Here is a 24,233-nt window from a genome sequence, read left to right as displayed (position 1 = left end):
TGTAGATAAGTTTGTAGGTTGTGTGTCTTCATCAGCTTCCCTAGGAGGTCAGTGTTTCCCTTGACGCATGGTAAGAATACTTTTCCACTGGGTGGATCGTTGTCTTTACTACCGGCTGTTAGGAATTGTGGGAGTTGAAGTCCAAAATACCTGGAGGGAGGGCCGAAGTGTGCGCATGCGTGGTGTAGATGCACCTTGAGAATATGGCTGAGATCACTTCTTGTCCCCAAGAAGCAAGCAGGCGAGCGCCGCGGCCTACTAAAGCGGGAGGAGGACCCCGCCTCCGCTCCTAAGAAAATAGACATGTGGAGGGGCTCCTGGAGGCAGCTGGGCCGGGTCAGAGGCGCGTTGGGCCCCCGGCGCGCAGCCCCACAGCCCTGCAGAGGCCCAGGGCTGCACCAGCTGGCTCGGGCCTCCTGCCGAGGCGCTCTCCTTCGGCCCGGCCCCCGGCCTCCCTCAGGCTCCGGCGGTAAGTGGCTCTAGAGGGAGGGAGGGGCCTCCTGGGGTCCACCCATTCAGGCGCTTGAACTGCCCTGCCTACAGGCCTGGCCAAGCTTCGTCCCTCCCTCCAAGTGTTTTGGACTTCAACTCCCACAATTCCAAACGCAGCATCGCCCAGACACGAAAGGCACTGCAGACTAACGCAACTAGAGAAGTCAGCCATAACAGAGCACCTGTTGAACCAACCTGGGCACAGCATATTATTTGGGAACACAGAAATGCTGGGACACTCTAACAACCACCATGTCAGACCACACAGAGAAGCCATTGACACCCAAAAGCATGTGGACAATTTCGACAGAAAGGAGGAAACCATGAAAATGAACAAAATCTGGCTACCAATATTAAAAAAACTGTAGAATCAGGACAGTAAATAAAAAGCAACACTTAAAAAACAGGGGAATTCCAGACAGGAAACAATCAGGGCCACTTAACACCTCCCAACAAAGGATTCCCCCAGCAGGAAGCAGCCAGGCTTTGAAGCTGCAAGGCTATTCAGTGCTAATCAAGGTGACCAATTGCAACATTCACATTTTCCTCCAACAGACCCCACTTGCCTACTTTCCAACAGAACTCACAACCTCTGAAAGATGCCTGCCATAGATGTGGGTGAAATGTCAGGAGAGAATGCTTCTGGAACATGCCCATACAGCCCAGAAAACTCACAGCAACCCAGCCAGTAGGCTGTTAGGAATTAGAATCAACAGACCTCGTGGGCCATCCAGTCCAACCCCCTGCCAAGAAGCAGGAAATCGCATTCAAAGCACCCCCAACAGATGGCCATCCAGCCTTTGCTTAAAAGAAGGAGCCTCCACCACACAATTGTGGGAGTTAAAGTCCAGAACACCTGGAGTGAGGGCCAAAGTTTGCCTAGTCCTGCACTATATTCTCTTTGCCACTTCTGTACATTAATGTGCTACATTAGTTGCTGTATTTGATAAATTCTGGTCAAGACAAAGTAGTGTTTAATTGTGGGGTTGTTTATTTTTCCGTGACAGATCTCAGAACCAAGCAATTCGCTGTTTGCCATTTTTGTACTGCCGACAACCACAACATCTCCTACAAGGAACTCAAAGAGTTGCTGGATTCCAAGGCCATTTCGCTTATTGATGTCAGGGAGAAATGGGAGATTGGGAAATATGGGGATATCCCTGGGTCCATCTGTATTCCATGTAAGTTATAAAAGTTTCTTGTCCAGAGACTGAGGCTCCTTCCATACAGCTGAATAAAATTCCACATTTTCTGCTTTGAACCGGAATATATGGCAGTGTGGACTCAGAGAACCCAGTTAAAAGCCGATATTGTGGGATTTTTTGCCTTGGTATTCTGGGTTATATGGCTGTGTGGAAGGCCCAGAGAGGGAGAAACAAGACTTGTCTTCTGTCTAAGCCAGGGGTCCCCAAACTAAGGCCCGGGGGCCGGATGCGGCCCTCCAAGGTCATTTATCTGGCCCCCACCCTCAGTTTTATAATATAATATTTTATATCATTTTAATAATATTATATATTGTATATACATATAATATTGATAATAATACCATATAATAATATTAATTATATGTTATTTATTACATATAATATTACAGTATAGTGGTATAGTTCAATATAGTAATATATAATGTTAATATTGTGCTATGCTAATAATATAATATATTGTGTGTACATACAGCTGCTCTGAGTCTCCTTCAGGGTGAGAAGGGCAGGATATAAATGTAATAAATAAATGTAGTAAATGAATAAATAAATAATTTTAGACTTAGGCTCGCCCAAAGTCTGAAATGACTTGAAGGCACACAACAACAACAATAATCCTAATTCACTTGACTATCTCATTGGCCAGAAGCAGGCCCACACTTCCCATTGAAATCCTGATAGGTTTATGCTGGCTACAATTGTTTTCATTTTTAAATATAGTATTGTTCTTTCATTGTTGTTGTTTTGCACTACAAATAAGACATGTGCAGTGTGCATAAGGATTTTTTTTTTCTTTCTCCAAATGATAATTCGGCCCCTCCACAGTCTGAAGGATTGTGGACCGGCCCTCTGCTTTAAAAGTTTGAGGACCCCTGGTCTAAGCAGTTCCTTATACATAAGATTCGCCCACAATCTGGATTTCGTTACCTGTAGTTCTTTGTCATCATACACTTGTCATGGAGGAAACTGATTAAATTAATAGCCCCTTTGTATTCTTTCAGTGGGCGAGATAGCAGAAGCATTACAGATGGATCCAGAACATTTTAAAGAGAAATATAGTCAAGATATGCCTTCTAAATCCGACCATCTAGTCTTTTCCTGTCTGGCAGGAGTGAGAAGTAAGCAAGCTCTAGCTGCTGCAAAGTCTCTGGGTTTCAGCAGGTGAGTAAAAGACCTAAAAATAGATTTAGACTTGTAGACATTTTATTTCAGGGTAAAGTGAAAGCAGTGGTGGAAAGCAGGGGAGGCAACACAGTACTTCCTGTAATGTTTTGCTCTTGGTGTGATGAATCAGCAGTTCTAGAGATCTCTTATGTTTCTGTGTAATTTATGGGTGGCTGAACATCTAGATCTGCACAAATGAATTGTATTGGAAATTTGTCACCAGTCAATAACCATTACTCACTTCTTGGAAACTTAAAGTAGTTAATATTAAATATTTTAAATTAGTCAGAGAGAGAGGCTGGTCTTTCTTTTGCTTTAACTGCTCTTATTAGTTTGACTGCATTTATTCACTCCTTTGGATTATTATTAGTGGTAATAGTAGTAGTAGTAGTACCTCACTTTTATCTCTGGATTGAAACCCAAAACAATTCACAGCCTTAAAAAGGCATTTTCAAACCTACAAAACAGAATTAAAAACACAATTATTAAAACAAGTCAGTTAAAATCACAAAGTAGTGCTTTTGAGAGTGTTTAAAGGTAAAGGTTTCCCCTGACGTTGAGTCCAGTCGTGCCCGACTCTAGGGGTTGGTGCTCATCTCCATTTCTAAGCCGAAGAGCCGGCGTTGTCGGTAGACACCTCCAAGCTCATGTGGCTGGCATGATTGCATGGAACACCCTTACCTTCCTGCCGGAGCGGTACCTATTGATCTACTCACATTTGCATGTTTTTGAACTGCTAGGTTGGCAGAAGCTGGAGCTAACAGCAGGCGCCCGGGGTTTGAACCTGGGATCTTTCGGTCTGCAAGTTCAGCAGCTCAGTGCTTTAACACACTGAGCCACCAGAGTGTTTACCAGAGAATAATACAGAAATTATAGGGTCCTGGAACATCTATGTTGAGAGTAAAGTGCCGAAATGATATGCTTTGGAAACAAGATGAAAAAAGTACCTTACGAGAATAACCAAGTATTATGTGGCTTAAAAGGTTATTTAGGGTTGCACCTATAGGAATATAGCAGTACCATACACTAAACTTTAATTCATTACTTGGGGAACCAATGTGGTGTATTGTTTTAGCATTAGACTTTTGACTCTGGAGATCAAGGTTCGAATCCCCACTTGGCCATAGAAACCCACTGGATGACTTTTTTATCCCTGGAAATCTAGTAAGAGATGTTCCTTGAGGACAATCCATGGAGCTAAACTGAAATTGCCTGCAAGCATTTTAGAGCTTTCCTCTTTGAGACAAGTTTAGCTGTTACCAAAGAAACTAAGGTAGTTGTTTCTGCCTGTTCTCTTTTGTCAGTCTCCAGAGGCCATGCAGAGACTTTAGTGAAACCTTGCTGTATGATAGCTTTCACCAGAATTTCAGAAGCCCCATTTAGTTGTGGTCCAGAAAAGCTGATATAGGGCGATTTAAAAATGAGGCGCTACATTAAAGAGGACGTTGTGAAACATACTGTTTGTTCCTGTCCCTTTACCTTGTTCAAAATATTACTACTGAACCAAAGTACATTTAGGGGTTTACTGTTTTAGCTTGACAACTTCACACAACTATAAACCCACTAAATAGTTCTGGTCTGACCAATGTGATCCAGAGCAATGCATCTTAACCTATCTGAAGTGGGGGACCTGCAGGCTTTTTTTTGGTAAAGAACCAGGTACTTGGCACCATATTTGTGTCCATTTGATGCTACTCCTTACTTTCCTGGAAACTTGACACATATTTTGGGCCAAGAGCTTGAGGGCTGGCACCAGGCCAGGCACCACCCCTTTGTGTGACTCAACTCTAAAACAGATAGAGGAAGTAACTTCTACAGTGTGAAATGTGTTAAACATTAAAGTATGTTCTTTCAGAGTTCAGCATTATGCTGGTGGCTTCAAAGAATGGAAGGACATGAATCTTCTGTGAAGAAATGATTTCTGGAATAATTATTCAGCATCTTGAAACTACACGGGAATGTTGCAACACACATTTAGGCAGATCAGTCTAAAATTCTTCTTAAAATGTCTAAGGTAGATTTTTTGAAAGGGATCATATGGTATTTTAATTATTAGCTCTTCCTATGATAATGGTATGTGAGTTGACTTTAAATGGCATGTGGAGTTCCTTCAGTCATAACATCAGATGAAAGCTATGTATTATAAAAATAGTAAAGATTAAATTAACAAGAAAACTTACACTAATTTTTCCAGCAGAAATATGCTTTTGTTCAAGCAGAGAGAAGTAAAAACTGACTTCAACACTGTATCTACTCTGTATAACTGTGGTAGTAGTCAGTTACTCTCTCACAAAGATACAGTTAATGAAAGATGCAATCTTATTTTATTAAGATAGCTTCTCATGATTTTATAGGTTCCAGCGTTCAGTTCTTTTGTTATATCTGATTTATGTCTTGAGATGAACTATTATTTCTAGAATAAAACTAGTCAGACTTGTCCATCTGCATTTTTATTCCTACACAGCTACTCCATATTACAAATTAAGTTTAAATCCTCAGGAAAACACAATTTCCAAAATACTATGGACACAGTATCTTCAAACAATTATGTTAGCAAAGGTATGATATAAGATCACTGGCATTTACAAAATAGAAGAACAAATAATGGGAGTTGGAAGAAGTCAGAAATTCATCATTTTGTAAGCCAGTTTTCTAAGTTTTGGAACACATTTTATAAAAATAACTTCCAACACTTAAGTGCAAAGAGCCCAAGCATTTGCATACAAAAACACTTTGGTTACACTTAACTGAATGACAAATCAAATAGAGGCAGGCATTCCTGCTTTTTTAAAATCAAGTTTTAGAAAAAGCACCATGTGACTAGCCTTCTGCTTCTATCAACATTCCTCTGTTTTTATAGCAGTATAAGAGTTCTTACACTGAAAACTAGTAATCATTTTTCACCATGTTTTAAGATAGGAAACAAACACTTATGATGAAATGCAGAATTTGTTCATTAAAACCCTAGGGAGTTAGAGCAAATCCCACTTTCATGGGGAAATCTGCCTGAGTAAGAAGCATAGGATGTCGTCCTCTGATTAGAAAAGAGCAACTATGCCTGCCTAAATTCTCAAGAGTGATCAATAATAAATATTTTATTATGGAATCAAATCTAGTCTCATCTCAACAGCTGCTACTTTCTCAAGAGGCCTTTGTTAAAAATCATTCAGAGCAACAATGAAGGCAGACAAACTTTTAGTACACAACACTCCCACCAACGCAACCTCAAATAGAGTAGATTCTACACTTCACAACTTGATTGGATTGCAAAATTTGATTTGCAGTTTACACAAGAACTTAATAGTTTTGCATTTGTAAAAAGTGAAATGTTCCCTAAAACAGTCACAATTTGTTTTAAATAATGCACTCTTTTGGATATGCTAGATATTATGTTCCACTTGCAACCTATAGATACCAAGAGTTTGCAGATCAGATGAAGAATGCAATGCAGCCTGACTTTTAAGGGTGGGTTTTCTAGTAATTTACTAAAGATGTGTATTCTCCTTCCTGTACTATATCCACTGGCATTTAAATAAAATATACCTGGAAAATAAAAAATTCAAGTCCAACGTTTCAAGTTACCTCCTGTGTTCAAACTAGTATTAGGGCAATACACATCCAGTTAATTACACAGCTCCATAATAACAAAGTATCTTAAAATCTTCACTTTTTAAATTCGCAAAAGTATCAAACTCTTCACTCTGAACTGAATAGTGAATGCTTTTCCTAGCATTATTCAAGGTTTTTGATTTGATTGGTAACTTTTTGTGGCACAATTCAAAATCTGTTTCTAAAGGAAAGCTTTCAATACACTTGACAGAAACATTCTTCAAGTTCTTTCTGAAAAGCCGTTACTGAAACCTTCTGCCCATGTCTTCCACCAAGGAAAAAAAGAATCCCAGTGTGTCTTCATCCAAAATGGTCCAGAGTGGGTATCTTTGGAATGTCTTAAGACTGGCTGTAGCTAGAATTCTGACTCCCGTTTGGCCCTTGATCACCTTCACTGTTTGGAATAAAGCAGATATGAAGACATCAAACATTTGAGCCTAAATTATATCTGACTGTTAACATTCAAAATAGGAAATCATGAGCTTTGCTACAGAATTTTACACTTTCAATACAGCCTGCAGTCTTCCTGATCCATTCTTACAGCTCTCAAACTGAAAGAATTCATGTGGAGGCAATAAAGATCTCCCACATTTTGAAGGGGTATAAAAAATGAACAAAGCTATCTAGAAAAAATGATATATACTTCTGAAAAGTATGTAAAATAGTTTTGTTTTAATGGGTTTTAAAAATCATATCAGACAGACGGTGACCGTTCTTGGCAAACATTGCTGAAGACATTCCCAGAATTTCTTCATCTCTCTGGGTCTCCTCAGGTGGAATGGCGTGAAGTGTGTACGGATGCTCTCCGCATCATTATCATAGAATGGTTGTTCTCATAAGCTTGAACAACGAAGCCCCAATGTTCGCCAGTCCAACTCATGATCTTTATGTCCCACCCTGTATGTGAGACAAATAGTCTCATAGGAATTTGCTTCAAGCTTAGAGAATTCTTTACATTGTAAGATTTACGTAAATTGGGTGTAAGAAATTGGTTTGATGTGGCATCTAAGTTATGTGCCACAATGCTTTTTGTTAAGTAAGTTATGCTGTAAAATGAAGAGAATGAGCCCCAACAAGCTTTAGACATGTCTGCTCCTCATTCCTCTGCCAAACAGCTGTAAAGAGAGTGAAGCTTCATTTGATTAACCATAGTTTAGGTTCAAGCAACAAACATGAAAGCAAAAACTTGTAATTGTCTTCTCACATCATACCAGAGGAAGGAGTGCACGGGACTAAAACACGCTGTGGTTTATTTCGGTAATGATCAACCATGGTAATAAATCCATTACATCGGAAAGCACAAAGCCTAACACTTTGGTTCAGTTATGACAGTCTGATAACTCACATAGCCTAACACTTTGGTTCAGTTATGACAGTCTGATAAGTCTCACGGAACAATGCCTAGTCCTAAATAAGTGTTGGCTAACTTGTTTGATAATTCCACAAAATAAAATAGGGAAGTGTGTAACTGATCAAAACACTTCTCAATGATACTGAAAGTTCAACCTTTCCTCGCAGACCAAATGTCACAATCCGAAATATACTCCAATATAAAGCTATCTCTGTAGATAGAACTTTGCTAAAATGAAGTGTTTACATTTCAAAGATGCTCTCTTTAGATTTACTCATTTAAAATTATTGTTGTTTCATAGTTGGAAGACACCTACCTGTTTGGAGGTGGTTTTGGTTTAGGCATCTTACTTAGGATTGTAGCCATTTCTTTCCTTTCATCAAAGTTTTTCCATTGTTCATATAGTTTCAAGATAACCCTGATTATTTCTAAAATCTAAACAAGAACATAAGTAGATGACAACACATTATATGCATGTTTTTTTCAATAATAATAATACAATCGATAGAAGGGGGAAGAATAAAGGAGAATATATTTTAATGCCATCCCAAAGTCTGCAACTTCAGCAATTATTTATACTTCCAAAGGATAAAAGTTCAGGTTATACAAATACAAGATTATAAGATGAAGGACAGGAAATTCTCAAATCAACTATTTTAAAGCCACTTTAGCAATCTCTTTGGTTGAAGAACTGGGTATAAATATTTTAAATAGATGAAAATAAGTTAAGGCACTTTTCCTGAATGCTTGTTTTCCCTGTGGAATTCTCATGAAAAGTTAGAGTGCAATCAGATGCATGTAGTTTGCAATCTGAAGCAAATTTGGTATGCTCACTTAGACCAGAATCTGGTTGAGGCATTACACCAGCAGTTAAGAGGAAGAAAAGGCACTAGCTGTACAGGCTCTGAAGGAAGTCAGGTACTGGAGAAGCAGTGTTTTACCTGCTTCCCCTTGCCACCAGAGTAAAGCCCTGGAAATTACAATCTAACTAGACGAGTGGTTCCCAACCTTTTATTGACCAGGGACCACTTTGACCAGGGACCACTCTCCAACATTAGTACCAAAAGGGTTAGGAATCAGTTTTTGGTCAACTTTAGATTTGATTTGGTTATTTGGGGTGCTGATTCAGAAAATTGCATTGGATTGACCACACCAGCTCTAGTTTCTGATGCAGAACATGTGCCATCTAGCTCTCCCACAGAAAACCATATTTAATAATCTGGAGTTGATGTAGTAGTAGTAATCTTTCGTGGGTAGTCAGTCTCTCCCCTCCTGACATCCCTATTGTCTTGGCATTATAAAAGGGTTTTACGAAGCCAATCACTCTCATTGCTGTGTGGTTTCGAGGCAATGGTGTAGTAATGGTGAGGCTGTGGACCATATTTTTTTTCTTGCAGACCACTGGTTCTCTGCAGGCCACAGGTTGGGAACCATTGAACTAGACTGTCAGAAAAACAGCTGGCTGAGCTCAGGGTTGCATGTAGCTCTCTCATTCCAGTTAACGAAACTGGTACAAGTTCTCTGCTTTCATGGTTTCACCAGCAAATTGTGCCTCAATACATTTTACAGCTTGCCCATTTTGTTCAATATTCTGATGCTATAGTATACAAGTCTAATGTGGCTAGCCTACCGTTTTTCTCATGACTTAATCCAAGGCTAATAAATAAGATGTAACTACCTTTTCCATATCAACAGAGAGCTCAGCAAACCATTGCCTAGCATCCTTTTGCTGGACAACACAAGCCACGTGTAGACAAGCTGCAAAGTAAGCAAATGTTGGATATGATGTTAGATACATTATTTGCAAAAATGAATATTGGTAAAGACAAAGCTTGTTGCCAAAACAATCCTGTATTACAGGATTTCAAGAACAGATTTTCCTTGTTGCCATTTGAGGTTTTTCATGTTATTGACGTTCACTTGACATAAAACTTTACAAATTTCTAGTTTCATTGCCACTTTCTTTTTCTAGAGGTCTATCAAAAACATTTCCATCTATATATATAAAATGATAAAGTTGTTTGCGCAGTGACTATAACAACAAAACTAAACATCCCAGAAATACGAAATTTGGCAACACAATGCAAAAGGCTTGCCTCCAGGTTACAACAACACAACCACACCACAAAACCACAATCCAGACCCACAAAACACACAACAACGCATCATGCGATAACAACACAACTAAACGCCCCAGAAATACAAAACTTGGCAACACAATGCAAAAGCCTTGCCTCCCAGTTGTAATAACACAACCACACCACAAAATCACACAGGACCCACAAAACTCACAACAACGCATCGTGACTATAACAACACAACTAAACGTCCCAGAAATACGAAACTTGGCAACACAACGCAAAAGCCTTCCCTCCAGGTTGTAACAACACAACCACACCACAAAACCACAAACCGGACCCATAAAACTCACAACAACACATCGTGACTATAACAACACAACTAAACGCCCCAGAAATACGAAACTTGGCACACAACTAAACGCCCCAGAAATATAAAACTTGACAATACAACGCAAAAGCCTTTTCTCCTGGTTTTAACAACACAACTACACCACAAAACCACAATCCGGACCCACAAAATTCACAACAACGCATTGTGACTATAACAACACAACTAAACGCCCCAGAAATACGAAACTTGGCAACACAACGCAAAAGCCTTCCCTCCAGGTTGTAACAACACAACCACACCACAAAACCACAAACCAGACCCATAAAACTCACAACAACACATCGTGACTATAACAACACAACTAAACGCCCCAGAAATACGAAACTTGGCACACAACTAAATGCCCCAGAAATATAAAACTTGACAATACAACGCAAAAGCCTTTTCGCCTGGTTGTAACAACACAACTACACCACAAAACCACAATCCGGACCCACAAAATTCACAACAACGCATCGTGACTATAACACAATTAAACGCCCCAGAAATACAAAATTTGACAACACAACGCAAAAGCCTTGCCTCCCAGTTGTAAGAACACAACCACAACACAAAACCACAATCCGGACCCATAAAACTCACAACAATGCATCATGACTATAACAACACAACTAAACGCCCCAGAAATACAAAACTTGGCAAAACAATGCAAAAGCCTTGCCTCCCAGTTGTAACAACACAACCACACCACAAAACCACACTGGACCCACAAAACTCACAACAACGCATCATGACTATAACAACACAACTAAACGCCCCAGAAATACGAAACTTGGCAACACAACACAAAAGCATTCCCTCCCGATTGTAACAACACAACCACACCACAAAACCACAATCCGGACCCACAAAACTCACAACACTGCATCGTGACTATAACGACACAACTAAACGCCCCAGAAATACAAAACTTGGCAACACAACACAAAAGTCTTGCCTCTCAGTTATAACAACACAACCACACCACAAAACCACAATCCAGACCCACAAAACTCACAACAACGCATTGTGACTATAACAAATACAAAATTTGACAACACAACTCATCCACCTCCCTAATCCCTACATTCACACTTGGCCTCCAAAAAAACAATTACAATAATAACAATGACAACAACAACAACAATAAGAATCAACACCATCACAGGCAAGAAACAGCCAGGCACTGAGGCTGAGAGGCCAGTCAGTGCTACACTGGGCCTCCAAAAAACAATACAGCAGCATCTAACTTATCCAACCTTCATGACCACAACAACAACAATAATAATAAACACCTACACAGGCAAAACAAAAAAAAAGACTATTGTACCACAATAAAAATATAAACCGCACTCAGCAGAATCAGACATTACAACTAACAACAAACCAAAGACAACAGGGATCTCAAGCAATTATCAATCAACACAAAAATTGAAGAAGGTAACAGACTTCAAATACTACTACTAATGTGAGTATAAAGAAGGGTGGAGGTCACAGCATCAATACAACCTAATGTAGACTGACCAACACCACCAGACTCAGCCACAGCAATGCGTGGCCGGGCACAGCTAGTTATTAACTAAAAAGAATAAATTCATTGAGGTTTTGAACTCAACACCAGACATTCTATGAAGATGGTTAAGGATGGAACATCACACCAAACCTTTCCATTCAAATAGTGATGAAAGTATTTAACAATTACCTACCTAGAGCTATCATGAAAGGAGGGTAAAGCAGGCAAAGATCAGTTCTATAGGTGTCATTCACTATTCTCCTGAATAGACAAAAACAAGAAATCAACATGCTGTTATTCATGACTTCAGATTAGGGAGTCAGAATTATTATGTAAAACCAAGATATACATTTATACACTCAAATGAAATCAGGGTGTCAGATTCAATTTAGCAGAAGACCGCATGTCAGAATATTGCTTTCACATATGTCAATTTAATCTAGAAGAACCACAGTTAGGCAAAAGTTAGGAAAAGTTATTCTAGAATATAAGTCCCCAAACATTTCCACATTCTGGTTCAGATACATTTTCCATGTGTGAATTCTTAGCAATCAGAGCATTCAATGACTATGCCAGATGTTTTTTTTTAAAAAAAAGCTATACAGGCATTTATTAGGCTATCCCACAAAAAACAACCAAACAAACCCTCTCAACATGCTGTAGTTCCATGCATTTTCCAAAAGGAAATTACTTGAATAAACTATTGCCAAACTATTGCCCAAAAAGTCATTCCCATGCATTGCTGTCAAACTTTCATAGGCAAATGAAGTTTGCTATTCAGATACTTTTCTTTAATCCTTTGCTCTTACTTGGGGGGAAAAAGAAATAAAAGTTTAATTTTGTTACCAAGCAAGTGGCAGCAGCATGTCTTCTTGACCCATATCCTGCACATACTGGAGTAGGGGTCTGTAGGGATGATACACTATCAAACAGCAGTCCTGGAAAAATTATAAAAGCAGATCAAAATTAAATGCAGTACTAAATTCACTGAAATTTGCCAAACAACCAGAACATTCCACTTCAACTGTAGCAGTCCATGTGGCAGCTAGTGGACATGATCGGACTCCCTTCTCACTATGACACCAGAATCCTCTTGGCACACTATACTAGCACAAAATTAATGGTGCAAGGAGTGACACTTTCTTATAAGTTGTATAAATGGTGCCCCAGGAAATTTGATGGTTCTGCAATCAAACAGACACAGCCTTCTCTGTCACATTTATACTTGGTAATTGTAGCAAGTTGATCACTGCACATGAGATGAGCGTAAGGCTATGGTGTCTGCAGAAGGATCAAGCATAATTAGGTTCGTGTGCATTTCACCCTATGCTCAAAGTAGGTAGCATTTTGCTGTGAATGTGTATGCACACCTCACAGATTTGCAGAATGTAAAGTGCTGTTTATAGTAGCTCATCACATCCCATTATACAAAAAGCAAATGCATACTGCTTTCTCTATTTAAAATAGAAGCAATGTAGTAAGTAAACAGAGATGCTTACCATTAATTCTAAAAGATAGAATTCACATTCTAGTATCTGTAGAGACATGAAATCTAAGTTAGCCATTCATTTAAAAACAGGAAAGGAATAAGCCACATTTCAAACACATTGAATTGTTGATAAGAGTAGACCTATTCATTAAAAACAAAGATCAGAACAAAATTAGGCACCTTTGGGGACAGCTCTATTATTATTATTAATAATAATAATAATAATAATTCATTTATATCCCACTTTTCTCCCATGGGTAGGATTCAAAGCGGTGTACAACATATAAAATTCATACAAATACATCAGACCACAATACATAATCAGTTAAAATATTATATCCCGATATAAAAAAATCAGATAAAAATGAAAACATTATACAGGAAGTGGAGAAATGTGTTCAAGATTTTTGTTACTTTTCTCTTGCATAATAGTAGAACGCAAAGCTATTCAATTCTTTAAAATTAAGCATTTACAAACAGAAGCAAGATGGAAAGTATCAAGGACTGGAGTAAGGAAACAGGAACAGAATTGCACCAATCTCTCCATCTCTACTTAACCTGTAATTCTAAATCAGGTTGTCCAGAGGTTTTTTAAAAACTTGTAGTGAAGTTTTCTTATGTCTAATTTTGTCAAAAGGCCATTCATAAATAGGTGCCCTGTATTGGCATGGACAGTCAGAAAATGAAAATGGCTAATGAAACGAAACCGCCATTTCCTGTTAGGCAAAGTAAGGAACTGAGAGATAAGTGACTTGGCTAGGAAACTAGTATCTAAGTCCCAAAATACCCATTTGAGTTGCTCTCCTCTATTTTCTGTTGCTTTCCTGAAGTCTCTCTCCCACCCTTTCAACCACAAATTAGAGGATTGTTTTCTTCAAGAAAAAAAAAATCTTGGCCATCTGGTCATACTGCAAATCACACACTTCCAGCAGCCACACCTATTTCATTTATTCTGGGGAACTGAAGAGGACACAAATCTTCACTGGTTTATGGTGGCTAGAGGTTTGTATAGATACAAGTTTATGTGCACAGATACATACGCACATATGTTTATCCTGGTGGCGATTTGCAAGGGATGCATTAGCAAAAGAATTGCGGTGATAGATTATACCCCTATAGAAGACAGTATAACTATGCATAAGCAGACTACAGGGCTAATTTCCTTACTGCATACTTACATGATTCATCCTATAAGGAAATTCTTTTGGAAAGGCATACGAAAACCTAGTTTTCACTGCAATAAAGAAAATCCAGGAGATTTTTTTTTATAAAAAAGGAAGTAATAAAAACATTTATTTTTTAATTTCCTAATCCTATCCACAATGAATGATTTACATTTTAGGCTTTAATAGACTGGCAAGAAACAATGTCTTTTGAAGAATATGACGATTTCTGAGATCTGATGGCAACCGAAATGAGCAGTCAGAAAATATTAGTGAGTGAAATAGCACTATAAGAGCTTAAGTAATGAAAAGTTTTATAGGATATTAATTTTTGATCTTTCAATATTCTGAAATTTATACTGAAACAATTCCAAGAAAACATTTATTTTTCCAAATATTTACTAACATCAAATCATTGGGTATTAATTTTCCATTATCGTGTATGCAAAAAAAATGTAAACAAGATGAATTTTACAAAATATCAGCAATATTAAGAGTAAACAATTCAGGCTTATCACACTTGGGATGGAAAAAAATTTCAGAGCATATATTTTAAAAGGTACCTCTATCCCATTTTTATAACAGCATAACATCTGTTCTACATCTGTAGCATACAGAGGATATTATTTATACTTACATACAGATGTAGCAGCAGATATCAATCTTGTATTTGAAACTACACCAAACTCCTAATAAAAGGAAATAAAATTAAATCATGCTGGAAGGTGTATCACATTAAATGTACATCATGGCTTATCATTATGATAGGTTTTTAAAAGGTTACCTTAAAATGAACATGGACAAAAGGGGGAATGGCTAGTAATACTGTGGACCAGTCCAAGGCCAGTCACATTCACAAGGCTGAAGCTGGATATGGAGAACTACCATGAAAAGTGTCCCTCCAAAACCATGCTTGTTTCACTAAAATTTCAACAATACTTTAGACCAAGCCTGCACAACCTGCGGCCCTCCAGCTGTTTAGGCCTCCTACTCCCAGAAGCCCTAGCCAGCTTATACAATGGACAACAATTCTGGGAGTTGGAGGCCAAACCAGCTAGAAGGCTGCAGGTTGTGCAAGCCTGCTGTAGACTATTAACAACCCATATGAAAAGGAGGCTATTTCTTTGTATGCAGCAGAACATGTCAATTGCAATGCAACGGAAAGGATGGTCCTTGTCATGCTAAGCTTCTATGTCTATAAGGCAAAAAACTAAATTAAACCTGCAGGACAAGTACCAGAAGGGCTGTGTGCTCAAGGAACAGAGATTACCAACTGGTCTGCTAACTGCTAGCCTTTGGTGTCCATAGATTCTGCATCCACAGCTTGAAAATACCCAATCCTCAAAAGAAAACTTTGATTTTGCAATTTTATATAATGAGCATCATTTTACTATTGTATATAATGAGATTTTAACATCTATAGACTTTGGTATCCATGGGAGGTCCAATGGATACCAAGTACCCATTGTATATGATTAAATAGCTATAGTTATGATGCTGGGAGGAGAGACGGTGCAGATAAATAACAAAAGTTGTGCAAAACAAAATAATGAAAGAACACCTACTGAAATAGTGCAATAAAATTTGTTTAAATGCCGTGTCTATTAGAACTGAAGATAGACAAGACAGCAAATGGGTCAATATGAGAGACTAACGCTATAATAAACCCTTATTAATTTTTAGTATTCTATCTTTTATCTTTCCCAAATGGGAAAACATACCAAATGCAGTATTCAAAAGAGGAGGAGGGGAGTTAAAATATCTCCCTCCATGTAACCAAATTTGCACATAAAAATCAGAAATATTCCATTTACCTCTACTTTAGATGCCAAAAACACACATGTGGGAGCCATCAGAACAGGATCTATACTCTTTAGGGAGTATCTGGGGGGGAAAAGGAAATATAGCTTGAAATAGGGAGGCAGAGCTACTCTTAACTATTCAATTTTTTTTCAGAAGAGCTATTATCAATCCATAGGATTTACATCATTAGGATAAAATCAATTTCTTAACTTTTGAATGGTGTATCAATATGCAAGAAAGGAAAGCACTATTTTGCTAATAGAGTGCATGATCCTACCTGGCATAGAACCTCTTGAAATAGACAGTAGCAGTGGCAATAACTTGTTGTCTTAATTTCAGATGTTCACCTAAAGCCTGGATGACTTACAAACAAAAACAAAACTGAGTTAAAGTTTCAAAATGGGAGCTTGCATTTTGTCAGAAGCACTGAAAGTATACCCCACAAAGCTATGAAACTATTATTTTTCCCAACATTTCTGAAGTCTTACAATCTGATCGATAAAATGTATTTAGAAGTGAGTTACACATTTTTCACTTGAACTTCCTTCTATCTTTACAGATGCATACGTTAATGCATATGCTCATTTGCCTTCATAGGGACTCTATAATTTATTTTATAGTTGGCCCTCTGTTTCCACACCCTTGGTCTAAGACAAAGGCAATGAAAAAGTTCCTCTGAACAAACTATGCCAAGAAAATTCCAGGATAGGATCATCATAAGACATAAGGTACATAATAACAAATAGCAAAAATAGAAACCACAATGGCCCAATTTAAACATACAGTTTCAGCATTGGTTTTTGTTTAAGTACAAACTGTGGTTTAAGATTCTGATTAGTAAACTAACATTCAACCACAGTTGTCTGTTACAGGCATAACTGGGAACAGCTTGCTGTGATTGGTACACAATGGAAAGAGGAACATCTGGTTGCCAAGCATGTTCTTGGCCATGGTTTTGCTGTGCTCAAAAATGCACGCTCAAACTAGGCCAATGATTTCCCCATGGCTACCCGGTGGACAGAAGGTGAACCCTGGTCCAAGTGCCGCACACTATTCACCAAGTCAAACTAGTTCAAATTCTGGCAGATTGCACTTATTTTCAGCTTTTAAATGTAGTTCTATCAAATTAGTCACATCAAATTAGTCACACCTCCATGAAGGACAGAAGAGGCATATGGTACATGTGTAGGTAGCATCTCAACATGGTGAATGCAACAGTTTGCTCTATGTACACCTTACTACATTTCTCAACTCGCCCTACAGTTCTAGTAGAATATTACCTGTTTATTGTGTGCATTTTGAATCATCATTACAGGCTGCAGTGTTTGAGTGCCTCGCAAATGACTGTTGTCTGTCTAATGAATCAAGATTCCAGGCTCAACATAGTTGCTGGATTTCAGAGGCAGCAGGTGTTTGGAGCATGGCATATTTAGTCTAGGGAAAGGGAGTGGGGTGTTGAGAGACCAGAAGAGGTAGTCAGCTGCTCCATCACTAGCTCTGCCTGCCAGTTGGCCAAGAAGCAACCCTGGTGTCAGCTGCACAGGTAGCTCTTGTTTGGCCTTCCAGGCAAAGGAGATCTGCCAAGAATGTCAGGAGCATCCATCAGGGATACCAAGCAAAGGTGGAAGGCGAGAATGATGGAACGAAACATAAGGTGATTTACTTGGTATTCTTCCTGGAGCTCCTCATCCTTACATAATCCAAACATGGCAATGCTATATTATTATCCTGCCATTTTCAAAGAGCCCTGCAAGTTCTGCTATTTCAGTCAACAAATCTATGCACACATTTCAAAAGGAACACAGCCAAACAAAACATGTGCACAGAGGAGGGCTGGCTAAAGAAACAACTGTTACAACTGATCACCCTGATGTCATGTTGCAGTACTATCACTATATCCTGAATTCAGCTTTGTGTAATTATTTGCTTAGCAGATCATGGATTAAATTGTCATCTGAATGTTCTCCATTAAGCACAAGTTTCTATCCAAGCTTACACTGAACAGTGATGGTGTTGAAAGATACAGGCAAACAACCAGAAAGCCACAGTGCAGATCCTACCAGAACTGCAAATCAACTAGGCAGATTTAAGCAAGCCATTATTCTCTCAATCTCAACCTGTTATTTGCAGTATGATAATAATAATTCTGACCCACATTAAGAAACTCTTGTAAGAATTATTAAGAATTATTACGAATATTCTAGAAGTAATAACACACAGCAGCACACTAAACATTATTGTCACCAGCATTAAACATACAAGGTTGGCTCACACATACATGACAGAGATATTGCAGCAATTCTTCGATAATGAACAACAAAAACATCAACATTTTAATGCAGCATGTGACTAATTTATTCCCAAACCTGAAATATTTACATGTTGCTTGTTAACTTCATGTACAGACTCTATTACTACCATGATTTATAAATAAATGACACTTTCCTTGTCAAGATTACAGCCAATGAATTACAGCTGCAATTTCAGGATGATGTTCTTAAAAATCTAAACTTTAATATCTGGATTCTTCCTTTATCGACTTTTTGTAACAAAAAAGTTTAAACATTTGCTAACAGAGTTTTCTCCACATCATATATCCATGCACACGCCTATTTATAGAGAGGGAGACTAACTTAAACTCTTAAACTCCATCAATGTCAAATCCACTTTCTAACAGTCCTTCAATGATGTCCGACAATTTAAATGGTAAACAGTCCCCCTATCTGTTCTCCTGTCAATACAGAAGCAGATAACTGACACTCCCATTCTCTCTCATAAGCAATCTCCAGTGCAACAGAGAGATGCAGGAATCTTTTTGCAATTCCCTCTCATGCTAGAGATTGCTTTCACAAGTGGGTGGGGGCATTGGGGACCATCAGCAGCTGCTGTCTTCTACTGTTAATAGGGATTGGGAGACTTTCAGATCCCTATATATTCCTTAAATACAGGTTATGTAAGGATCATGAATATGAAACAGTAATTCTAGGCTGCCCAAAATGATTCCACCCTTTAAATCCCAAAAAGTGAAATCTTGTTAATAAACATTTTTTTTCTGCTGTAAGCTATAATACAAGATATCTGTGGCAATTCCAAGTGACATTCCAGCGTTCTCCCAGTCACTATAGAGCATTCCATGGTGATCCCTCCCTGCCTCTTTCTTTATGTGAACATCAAGTTTGTGGGGAATTGGACTGGAGCAGAAGGCCTGGTTCCACAGATTCTGAAATTCTCTCAGGAATTTAGATAATTATATTGATCTCTTTCCTTCCCACTGTCTGTAGTGAGAAGTACCGTCTACTGAATATGGGAAATAAGCATCAAAGATGGAAAAGTAGAACCAATGCTTCTGCACTCAAAACTCCATCAAGTGTGTGGCAAATAGCACTCCCCACCAGAGTACCCTATGAATGGCAGGAACTCATTTTTCTGAACTCCAGCCTGGCCCATAGTAAGGTCTTACAGAAGTGGTAGTTTATGTTTTGAAGGGTCACAGGTTCTAAAGCCTTTCAGACTCCTCACTCTAAATACCATTATAAACTTCCAGCATACAAAAATGACTGAAAATAGGCATGAATACAATCTTTCTACATATCAATTTACCTAGTCTAACTCATTAAACATCCTTACAATGTGTTCACTGTGTTGCAAAACTAAGCTCTAAAATCGAATTTACCTATCTGTTTATTGCACAGAAATTGAGGTCCCAGCCCTCAAAATGTGCTTCTATTTGAAGGCTGTCACAGTGGACCACTACTCCTGAGTGTATGGTTATAACCACTTTCACATAAAGTTTCTAATAACAGGCACAGTGAGAAACAGAAATACCCAGAAACACAATCAAAGCCATTTTCTAGCCTTAATGCTTCAGTTTATCATCAGTGCTCTCTACACAGAGCAGAGTTCATAAGGGAACTCAATCTAGTTTCAAGAAAAAAGTTGTATTTTCCATTTCACACAGATTTCCAGGTCTGCACTGGGACCTGAAAACAATAAACTATTAAAGTGAGATTAGTCAATTTCAACTTCCCTGAAGGCCCAGTGTTTTCAGGATCCACATTACATATAGACCAAACAGTGTGTCATTGCCTTTAAACTATCTTGGAAGCCAATATGTAACATGTCCTCAAGATGCTAAAGTACAGTAGAGTCTCACTTATCCAACATAAATAGGCCGGCCGAACGTTGGATAAGCGAATATGTTGGATAATAAGGAGAGATTAAGGAGAAGCCTATTAAACACCAAATTAGGTTATGATTTTACAAATTAAGCACTAAAACATCATGTTATACAACAAATTTGACAAAAAAAGTAGTTCAATACGCAGTAATGCTACGTAGTAATTACTGTATTTACAAATTTAGCACCAAAATATCACGATGTATTGAAAACATTGACTACAAAAATGTGTTGGATAATCCAGAACGTTGGATAAGCGAATGTTGGATAAGTGAGACTCTACTGTACTATTTAATTTCAGAAAGGAAGTTTCTAATGATGTATTTCTAATTACAGTAATTGTTCACATCCATAGGACCGTGTGGAGTGTAATTTTTGCTCCCTCTACCTTTCATCACATTCTCTTGCAATCTACTTAAAAAAAAACTGGGGGGGCCTCCAGAACAAATGGAGAGGCTAAAGGGGGTGATGATAGTTCCATCACCTAAGTAGGAACATAAAATAATCTGTATTAAACAGTGCTAGATTTAAGATGAATACTTAAGCTTCTGCTGCAAGCATGTCCAAGCTTCATTTTGCTAGGGACATAATAGATAAATAGTCTAAAAATTGTGTTATAATTTATTTTGCATGTTTTGTTAAGTTAGCACAGGGCCATCCAATTGCAACACACATCAGTGGGTCAAGCTATAACTGAAACCATGTTACCATTTGTGAAGAATATTTGCAGCTTCCAATATTCTTCTTCTGTCAAAAATTTTAAGTCCTTTTGGCGTTCCTTTAACAGATCTTGTTTATCCAAAATCCATTGCAAGCTGGAAAGGAAGAAAAAGGAGAGTATACCTTTTAAACCAATTCTGAGTATTACATGTATTAAACATGCCTGTCAACTTTCATTCTACAGCCTGATGCCAAAACAACTAACTTTCCTGCATATTTAAAATGTATGCTGATGCAATATTTTTTTTAAAAAAATTGTACGGATAAGAGATACGAAAATCTTTACTATACCTTCTGTCCAACCATCCCGACAAGCCCCGTCCACTGGGAAGCAGCACCTCACAACCAACATAAAGTCAATTTTAAACTATGGATTTTAATTTTACATGTATCAGTATTGCTGTTCTATTCTTTGGTGCATATTAATATATGACTTATGTATTTTATGGTCTTACATTTTATCCATGCATTTTAACAAATGGGTAAGGGTAAAGGTTTTCCCTGACGTTAAGTCTAGTTGTGTCCGACTCTGGGGGTCAGTGTTCATCTCCATTTCTAAGCTGAAGAGCCAGCATTGTCCGTAGACATCTCCAAGATCATGTGGCCAGAATGACTGCACAGAGCGCCGTTAGCTTCCTGCTGGAGTGGTACCTATTGATCTCACATTTGCATGTTTTCGAACTGCTAGGTTGGCAGATGCTGGGGCTAACAGCGGGAGCTCACCCCGCTCCCCAGATTCAAACCACAGACCTTTCGGTCAGCAAGTTCAGCAGCTCAGCGGTTTAACCCGCTCCTCCACCAGAAGTTTCACAAATGGGTACCTCTAGTTGAATGGTTCTCAACCTGTGGTTTCCCAGGTGTTTTGGCCTACGACTCCCAGAAATCCCTGCCAGTTTACCTGCTGTTAGGATTTCTGGGAGTTGACGGCCAAAATATCTGGGGACCCACAGGTTGAGAACCACTGCTCTAGATAATTGATTCGCTATGGCTCAATCCCATGGGACCTGTAGTCTTAGAAGGTCTTCAGTCTTCTCTCGTTTTGTGAGGCACTAGCACTCTTTGCCAGGGGACACCTTGTAAAACTATAATTCCCAGAATACTCATAGCATCGGTGCATGGCAATTTGAGTGGGATCAGACTGCCATTAATTCTACAGCGCAGATGAAGTCCATGTTGTGCCAATTCTAGAGACAAATAAAAATGTCATCATCTCCATTATGCTGTCGAAGGCTTTCATAGCCAGGACCACAGGGTTGGTGTGTTTTCCGGGCTGTATGGCCATGTTCCAGAAGTATTCTGAGGGGGAAAGGAAAAGCGGTTGAGGGGGAAAAGAAAAGAGCCTGAGGCTGTTAGGAATGGTGGGAGATGAAGTCCAAAACACCTCGAGCGTGGGCCCAGGTTTGCCCATGTCTGCTCTATAGTACGTAAGCGTTGTCCCTGCCAAGCCTGCTAACCCGCCTCAGCCTTCCCGTGGCCTGGGAGTCCAGAAGCCCCCTTCAAAGCAGCAGGGCCGAGGGCCAGGAAGCGTGTGTCGTGGCACCTGAAATGCCTTCTCCTCCCCCTCACAGCCAGGGGCCCCTACTCACTAATGCGAGCTCTGCCAGAAGTTTCCTGCCATGAAGAGGGCGCGGGGCTCGCTGCCGGGTCTCTTCCTTGCTGGCCCAGCGAACGAACGAGCGAGCGAGCAGACGGATGCTGCCACCCCGCGCTCTCTCTCCGGCCAGAAACAGGAAGGACTCGGCAGCGCCCACCCGGCGACCGCGCTCATCAGGGCAGCAGCAGCGGCAAAAGCCTCAGCCCGGGGCCGCGAGCACCTCTTCTGTGGCCCGGCCTGCTTCCGCTGCCGCGCGCATCCGTTCCGGGGAATAAAGGTTCCGCGCTTCTCTATGGGGACCGGCCACATTCCCGCCTCTCCTGACCTGATTAGTTGAGACTCAAAGGGTGAATCCACGGTGTAGAAGGAATGAATGCCCTTTGAGCCTACTTTTGCTGCCACAGGTAAATGCTAGGGAATCCTGGCAGTTGTAGTTTTAATTCATAAGGTCTGTCGCCTTCTCTGCCTAACAGGGCTGGTGGCTCACCGAACTACAGATCCCAGGATCCCATAGCATTTTTATTTATCGTTTCAGAAGCAAATCGAGAATGCAGTTATAATGTATAAAAAACCACAAACAAATCTCATCACACTAGAGCAGTGGTTTTCAACCTGAGGGTCCCCGGGTGTTTTGGCCTACAACTCCCAGAAATCCCAGACAGTTTACCAGCCCCCAATGGTGCAGTGGATTGAACCACTGAGCTTCTGAACTTGTGGTTCAAATTTGAGTAGCGGGGTGAGCTCCCACTGTTAGCCCCAGCTTCTGCCAACCTAGTAGTTCGAAAACATGCGAATGTGAGTAGATCAATAGGCATTGCTCCAGCGAGAGGTGTCTACGGACAACGCTGGCTCTTCAGCTTAGAAATGGAGATGAGCACCAACCGCCAGAGTCGGATACAACTGGACTTAATGTCTGGGAAAATCTTTACCTTTACCTAGGATTTCTGGATGTCGAAGGCCAAAACATCTGGGGACTCATAGGTTGACAACCACTGCAAACCACAGAATTCTGCAGGAGACAGCAACCGAATTAAAAGTGGATCCATGCTCGAGTGTGATGAGGTTGTATGTTAAAAACTTGGCATTTTACTAAATGTTCCCTACTAAATGTTCCCAGAAGCGGATCACTTCAAGTGCCTTTGGTTTTGCTGTGAGAAGATCCTCCATTGTGCATGTGGCAGGGCTCAGACTGCATTGTAGTCAGTGTCCTGTGGTTTGCTCTTCTCCACACTCGCATGCCGTGGACTCCACTTTGTAGCCCAATTTCTTAAGGTTGTTGCTGCATCTCATGGTGCCAGAGCGCAGCCTGTTCAGCACCTTCCAAGTTGCCCAGTCTTCCGTGTACCCAGGATGGAGTCTCTCATCTGGTATCAACCACTGATTGAGGTTTTGGGTTTTAACCTGCCACTTTTGGACTCTTGCTTGCTGAGGTGTTCTTGCAAGTATCTCTGTAGATTTTAGGAAGCTATTTCTCAATTTAAGGCATTGGCTTGCTGGTTGATATC

At 39.6% G+C, this 24,233-nt stretch overlaps 2 protein-coding genes across 4 annotated transcripts; one reads left to right on the top strand and one right to left on the bottom strand.

The window, feature by feature from the left end:
• The first annotated feature begins 169 nt into the window (after positions 1 to 169).
• On the top strand, positions 170 to 5,297 carry tstd3 (thiosulfate sulfurtransferase like domain containing 3). Its single transcript, XM_008119063.3, has 4 exons — positions 170 to 469; positions 1,500 to 1,673; positions 2,696 to 2,855; positions 4,714 to 5,297. Exons 1-4 carry the CDS (start codon positions 304 to 306, stop codon positions 4,766 to 4,768), a joined length of 555 nt encoding a protein of 184 aa, XP_008117270.1. The 5' UTR covers positions 170 to 303; the 3' UTR covers positions 4,769 to 5,297.
• Positions 5,293 to 22,966, bottom strand: ccnc (cyclin C). Of its 3 annotated transcripts, none has more exons than XM_008119073.3 (12): positions 22,721 to 22,966; positions 21,123 to 21,229; positions 16,515 to 16,599; positions 16,249 to 16,318; positions 15,072 to 15,123; positions 14,450 to 14,505; positions 13,282 to 13,317; positions 12,629 to 12,720; positions 11,976 to 12,043; positions 9,497 to 9,576; positions 8,135 to 8,253; positions 5,293 to 6,861 (listed from the first exon to the last, which is right to left on the bottom strand). In XM_008119073.3, exons 1-12 carry the CDS (start codon positions 22,900 to 22,902, stop codon positions 6,807 to 6,809), a joined length of 1,002 nt encoding a protein of 333 aa, XP_008117280.2. In that variant the 5' UTR covers positions 22,903 to 22,966; the 3' UTR covers positions 5,293 to 6,806. The 3 variants fall into 3 exon arrangements, with proteins under 3 accessions (XP_008117280.2, XP_062836492.1, XP_062836497.1); XM_062980422.1 differs by lacking the exon at positions 22,721 to 22,966 and adding an exon at positions 21,426 to 22,683; XM_062980427.1 differs by lacking the exons at positions 16,515 to 16,599; positions 22,721 to 22,966 and adding an exon at positions 21,426 to 22,685.
• Between the last annotated feature and the right edge of the window lie 1,267 nt (positions 22,967 to 24,233).

This window comes from Anolis carolinensis, chromosome 1 (genome assembly GCF_035594765.1).
Source record: "Anolis carolinensis isolate JA03-04 chromosome 1, rAnoCar3.1.pri, whole genome shotgun sequence".
NCBI lineage: Eukaryota > Metazoa > Chordata > Lepidosauria > Squamata > Dactyloidae > Anolis > Anolis carolinensis.
Note: the sequence above shows the minus strand (reverse complement) of the source record. Positions and strands in the feature narration are given on the sequence as shown.